This window comes from Chenopodium album, chromosome 18 (assembly GCF_948465745.1).
Source record: "Chenopodium album chromosome 18, dcCheAlbu1.1, whole genome shotgun sequence".
Taxonomy (NCBI): Eukaryota; Viridiplantae; Streptophyta; class Magnoliopsida; order Caryophyllales; family Amaranthaceae; genus Chenopodium; species Chenopodium album.
Window position 1 is genome coordinate 11,700,092 of NC_137851.1, and position 6,795 is coordinate 11,706,886.

Here is a 6,795-nt window from a genome sequence, read left to right on the forward strand (position 1 = left end):
GATCCGAACTGACCCGATAATAATTCCAACCCGTTAAAAACCGATCTGTTGTAAACCGAAAACCGATAAACCGAACCAAAAACCGAACCGCAAACCCGATTGACACCCCTACTCATTAACTAAGCTTTATTAGACCCTGAGGTCTGACAAAAAAGTTCCTCCAAGTTTTCAAGAAAAATAACAGAGTTTAGCTTCTGAGGTCTGACCACGTTCCTCCAATGTTACTAAAGATGCTCCGTCCCAACCTTCAGAAATGCTCAAGATTGTACAACTGGAAAATTTTCAAGTCGCTTACTACTTGAGAAGACAAGCTCGGAAGAAGAAAGAATCCTAAGATCTACCTTTATCCATAAACAAACTGCGTTAACAATAAACACCACATCAAATCACCAATATAAAGTATTCATCAAGTTAGTTCGATCTCATTTCATTGAGAGTATAGTTGATGCGATAATTTGAAACATGGATAATGAAAACAACACCATAGTTGAATAGATCAAGTAAATTAAAGTAAGTTCAGGTTCACGGTATTTGAAATGCAAAAGGATTAATCAGTTAGTGATTGTACGTAGTATATCTGTGTTACAGATTATAGGTAAACATTAAGAATACACAAGAAACAGAGTGTATTAAAAAAGGGATCACCATGAGTCCATAACAAATCATTATCAAGTACCTCCTTTTCTTCTATAATAGGTTTATGACAAAGGTTTACTCTAGGTTGGAACATTTAGAAATGATTGCCTAGATATAACACTTCCTCAAATTTGGCAGAAGCATAGCAGACTGCTTCAGCCAAAAAAAAAAAAAAGGTCACATCAAATTACCAGTATAAATCAAACATGTCTGACAATAAATTCATACTTGTCTATGGAACTCAATAATGCACAATTAAACCTTCAAGATATATACGGGCAATGCCGCCTTGTGTCATCCATTGAATGTGGAAGGATCATAAAATCATTCAAGATTATTCAATAGTCATGTTTCAGTACTGAAGTTTCTGTTCCCAAACATAGAGAAGTTGAATGCTTAGTAGCATAATCAAGAGTATGTTGTAAGTGGCATGAGTTAGTTTGGTTCTTTTATCATATATTTGAGACTATAGTTGGTCCGCATATTTTGGAACATGGATAATGGAAACTAGAGCATCTTAAGATACAACCAGCAGCAGGTAGATCATGATTGAAAACAAAGAGTTCAAAATTGACTTACATAAGGATATATGCAAGGGAACTCAGCAACTAAGCTATATCGGATACAAGTTGTCATAATGATATGATTAGAGTGCGATATTAAAATTAAAATCAATAAAAAGAAGAATAGAGATGGCAGTCCTTAACGGAAGAAGGTAAGATTGAATATTCACCTGATCACAAGATATTTGGATTGTCTCTCCATTCAGCTTGCCGCAACTCTGCAAGGCTGGCAATACCAATTTATTTGGAATGCCATGAGCTACGATATCCTTATCCTACCATTTTTTTTTTTTTTTATTGACAGACTTATCCTACCATTTTCAACTCTCTTCCAATTACCATTTCCATCAAAATAAAAACTAAGCATCTGAGCATCAGGGTCACTGTAAGAAATCATAACTACATTATATATATGAACATATGGCGAGCTCAACAATTCCTTAATTTCCCTTGTCGTTGGATATATTAGCAAATAATTTTCTTCTTCATCTCAAGCTATAGTATAGTCGACCCATCACAAGAAGGTAATTGTAACAGGAGGAAGAAAATTGGTGATCATCAAAAGTGAGCTTTGTATTCGTCGAAATGGTGGACATTTTAAAAATGGATAGAGTAGAGGGAGTGAGTATCATGGTAAAAAAGAATGAGTGAACCTTCTTATCTTGGGAGATGTTTGGTTTGGTTAAGGTGGGATTAAATGAACTAGGGCTGTGTAAGAATATGCATGTCAACTATGACCTCTTCTTGAAGCATCTTCAACTGTTCTTGATCAACTTTTTTTTCGCAGACATTGTATAAAATGCTATAATTTGATCTTGGTTCAACTATCATTTTATAAGTTGGCATTTGTTTTTAATTTTTTGACAACAATGTATCAGTATAAGATTACTTTTATCATTTGATAGTATATACAAAATAAAAAATGTCGTTTTTTACAGTTGAAATGATATTTTTTTTTTTTTTTAATTTTCTTTTGGTTTTTTCGGCTGTGATTGATAAGCACGAATTGCTTACCTTTGCAAGACTTGAGTTACAATAAAAACTTCATGAGTTCATAACCTTCAGTCAGGTTGGCCCTACTCCTCAAAGTATTATACTAGAATGACATCACCTCAACAGCTTGACAGTCACATTAGAGATTATGCAACTCTGTCTTGAAGAAACTCAGCAAATGAGAAAAACTTAGATAATAGTGACAGAATCTCAATCAAATGAGAAAAGCGTGCAAAAAAACTTGAATAGTAGTGTCATAAAAATTATGCAACTCTTTTTTGAAGAAACTCAGCAATTAGAAAAATCCACAATCCTGTAAGAAAGGAAACTTGAGGAAGAATGACATACTGCTACTCACAATTTCGTTACCATAATTGGACATTTGTATCATAATAAGTCATTTCGTCGAGCCACAGGAAACAAATAATAAGTGATTCTTGTTGATTTACAAACAACAGAGCGACACAATCCTAAAGAAAACCTGAATACAAATTCACTAATAATTTCGATTTGTTACACTAGTTTCAGAACACAGATGAGAAAATTCACCAGATTACCTGAATAAAATGTTAGGGATATGTTGAATGTAGGGCCAATCCTCTCCAGTTGATTCTTGGCATCTTTCTTTTAGGCGTGCTGAGCAAAAATAAAACTGAATTTCCCTAAGAGAGGTGAGTTTGGGCATCCAATTTGGCATTGATTCCAGATTTTTAGAATCCCACAATTGAAGGCATTGGAGGGCAGTCAAGTAGCGTATCCAATTCGGCAGTTCTACTATCTGAGAGACAATCCTTAATGTCAAGAAGCGGAGGGAGTGACAAAAGGGAAGCTCTGTCACTACAGCTGATAGATTTGAATTAGAGCTGACTGTGATTTCTAAATCCTCCAAGGCAGAGAGACATGCAAAACTCTTCATATTGGCTTTATTTGCACCACTCTGAAAACGCAACGAATCAAGCCATGATAAGTTGTCTATTTGTACCCTCTTAAAATTGGAATCAGTGTTGATGATTTCCAATCTATCATTGAAATTTGTTAATTCTAGGTGATTCAATGCAGGACACTCCAGGATACCAGTTAGGTTTGGGCAATACTTCACGATTAATATTTTCAAATGAAGAAGCCTTATTTGTCCCAAATTCTGCAGGTTCCAACAATCGTTTAATTCCATCTTAACAAGATTGGGGAGAAAGGTTGCCAGACTATCTTCCCTTGACCAGCGCGGCATTCTCACACCACTATATCCATCCACAGTTAACTCCTTGAGATTAGAATGTGGCTGCAACATTTCCATCACTGATTCATCATACTCCTTCCTTCCCTCTTCCTCATCACTATCAAACTCTAAAATTACTTCATTGAGATGTTCCTTGTTAATCAGGCACCCTCCCTCCCTTCCTTCATCTATCTTATAAGTGCTTGCACTAGTTTTCATATACCGGAATGAGATATTAAGATAGCCTCTCAGGTTTCTTAGAGCTTTTAAATCTTCCAGCTCATCAAACACCTCTTTCTTACTTGAACTCGCTCCTCCCACCACAAAACGACTAAGAGTGTGAAGGCAAGTCAGCATACCCATGCCCCTTGGCATATAACTCAGTGCAAAACAATCATACAAATCTAACACCCTCAACTTAACTAGCTTCCTCAAATCTTTTGGCAACTGCTTTAAATTCTGACAACTTCTTAAGTCTAAAGTCTGGAGATTATATAGTTTTGTAATTGATCCAGGGAGAACTTCTAGACCATTATTGTCTTCAAGGTCTAGATACCTTAAATGTATCAGATCACCGATTGAGCCCGGCAAACTCTTGATATCTAACATACTCAAGTCTAAAACCCTTAAATACTTCCAATTAGCTATTAATGCATCCACACAAAGCTGATTAACATCAGGAACAAAATACAAATCTTCAAATAGAATATATGAGCGTATGTGGGTCTTTTTGAAAACATAATTTGAAGATTCCCTTGGTGTAATAGTAAGATGTCGAACTTTATTGTCTATATCCCCATTCATGGTTTTCACTATGCAAATCTCCTTTCCAACGACTTCTTGAGCAACATCATGCATTAAATCATGAACCTTACATGATATAATATTACCATCTTCATCTTTTGTTAAGTCTTGGAAAAAACATCTCCGCAACAAGATCGAGAAGTATTCCTCACCAAGATCTTCCGGGCTCTGAGGATCATTAAATGGGATGTAGCCTTGTGCCATCCAAAGCCTTATCAATAAGTCCTTCATCACCACACAATCTTTAGGGAAAATTGCACAGTATCCAAAACAAGCCTTTAAAGCAGATTCAAGCTTATAGTAGCTAAGCTTCAATATAGGCATAATGTTAATTTGACTTTGTTTAACTTCTGCTAATCCCATATTTCGAATTGAAAGCCACTTATGTTTTTCTTGGCCAAAGAGAAGGCTTCCCACCACTCTAATTGCTAGAGGGACAAAAGCACATTCCACTACAATATCTTCACCAATTTTGACCAAGTCTTCGGGAGGGTTTGAGTGTTCTGATCCAAATGCTACATTTTTAAGTAAACACAATGAATCTTCCTTTGACAAGCCTTCTAATTCATGCTTTAGACCGTCTCCTATGATTTTTGCAGTTCGATGTGAGCGTGTTGTAACCACAATCCAACTTCCTTTCTGACCTCCCATCAAATATTGTTTCAATTTTTGCCATTGCTCATAATTTTCAGTCCATACATCATCCAAAACAAGCAAGAATTTTTTCCCAGCAAGTTGTTCTCGAAGTTTGCTTTGCAACACATCCATGGTAAAATCCTCATTCATCTTCTTATTACCTGTGGCCGAAGCTAGAATCGTATCGAGAACCCCTCGTACATCCAACAACTCATCATTCTCATCAGAGACACAAGTCCACATTTTTAATGAGAATGCAGTTGTGACTCTTTCATCGTTATACACAAGTTGGGCAAGAGCAGTCTTCCCCAACCCACCAATCCCCACAATAGAAAGGAAAGAAACATTTTTCTGAACATTAGAATCAAGCAACACACCAACAATCTTCTCTAAATCAAGCCCTCTTCCAATGATATCATCAGCATCATACACATAGGAACAAGTCTCAGGCCGTCGATTCTTAATAGGCTTAGGATCAATGCTCAAGCTGAAGCGTTTATCATAAGCAATAGCATCCAGCTTGTTCTTGATCTTTTTAACCCCCTGAGTCATATTGTAAGCAGTACCAAACTTGGTAAAAAGAGAAAGCACACGAACCTTGATACCCTTGGTACCCTTGGTGAGCTGCTTCCTCTCAGCAAGAGTGACAAACTCATCAAAGAGGTCATCAGCTTCATAAACAGCATCCTTGAGTTCTTCAATATAGAGCTGTTCTTGTTCGGACAGTTCTTGCTTGGCCTCTGCATCCTTGAGCACAGCCTTGATTCTTAAGACAGTGCGACGGAGTTCATCGAGTTTGGATTTGTAGCCAGCAATGGAGCAGATCTCATTGAGCTGAGAACACTGCAGCGCTGCAAACAAAGTTTGAGCAACAGACATGGCTGTTCCAACATCCATTTTTGGCAGCAAAAATTTTTAGAGAGAGAAAATGAGAGTTTTGTGATAGAAAGAGAAAATGAGAGTTTGTGATAGAAAGAGAAAATTAGAGCGAGTGAGTCATAGCAACTTTTTGATAGAGAATATGCAAATGTTCTGTTATACTCTATTATTTTTTGTAATTCTACACTTTTGAGACATTCGACTTGAAGAAAAGTGCAATGTTGCCAATGTACTTAACTTATTCCTACAAATCTACAAAGTTGGCTAACTTTTGATTTTAGGGTTGCATCTTCAAAATTAAATTCGACTAGCTTTTTATGGTAGGTTGTTTTAAAATTTTTATTTATTTATTTATTTTTTTATGATGATTTGGGATTGGGTAAGATGGCATTTTCATGTTTATTAGATTTTATTTGGTGAATTCAGCAAGAGTAAAGAATAATATTCTTTTTAATCTTAGATTAAAAAAATTATAACACAAGTAAAACAAACTCCCGAAAGAAATGAATGCTTGTACTTCTAACTACTAAAATGATACCTTGTTAGAACTCTTGTGTAATGTACTTTAGTGTTTGGAAAGTGTTTGAAAAATGTCGCAATATTGCAATTAACGTATATGGCATACAATAAGTGTTTTTTAAAAGTATTACCACTAAACTAGTCCTTGGTATTCAATTAGTCTTCCAATATAAATTCTCAACGAAATCATTAGTCAAAATTCAAACACATCCTTAAACGAGTAAAGTTGATGCTTTCGACCTAAAACGTTATCCTACAATTTATCGACACACAAGAAATAGCAAATCTACGTCATACATCGGTGCAAATTCTATTAATTTGATTTTGGCTTTACATTGGTGTTAAGCACCAAAATTAAAGAGCACTAAACATTACTCCGTATTAAAGTAAAGTTTAGGTCTCAATAAAAAAAAAAAAAAAAGAAAACTTAATGGTTTGCTGAGGTGTTGTGGGAATAATGGTGTTAGTAAACCATCCCGACATGATTAGAGGTGTCAATTCGGATAACCGGATGGAGTTTGGGTCGGGTCTGTTCGGGTCGGGTCTACT

The 6,795-nt window shown here is 35.8% G+C and overlaps 1 protein-coding gene across 1 annotated transcript; it reads right to left on the bottom strand.

Annotated features, from left to right (window-relative positions):
- Positions 1-257: 257 nt before the first annotated feature.
- LOC145591817 (putative disease resistance protein RGA1) lies at positions 258-5,745 on the bottom strand. Its single transcript, XM_081648311.1, has 4 exons — positions 2,750-5,745; positions 1,515-1,582; positions 1,370-1,425; positions 258-341 (listed from the first exon to the last, which is right to left on the bottom strand). The coding sequence occupies exons 1-4, from the start codon at positions 5,743-5,745 to the stop codon at positions 258-260; spliced, it is 3,204 nt and encodes a 1,067-aa protein (XP_081504437.1).
- Between the last annotated feature and the right edge of the window lie 1,050 nt (positions 5,746-6,795).

Bases quoted from the DNA above. Each gene is read 5' to 3' on its own strand.
- LOC145591817 (XM_081648311.1), bottom strand. From the start codon at position 5,745: ATGGATGTTGGAACAGCCATGTCTGTTGCTCAAACTTTGTTTGCAGCG. The intron at 1,583-2,749 runs GTAATCTGGTGA...GATTTCTTACAG, and splicing joins ATCCCTAACATTTTATTCAG to TGACCCTGATGCTCAGATGC. The intron at 342-1,369 runs GTGAATATTCAA...TTATGGATAAAG, and splicing joins TCCAAATATCTTGTGATCAG to GTAGATCTTAGGATTCTTTC.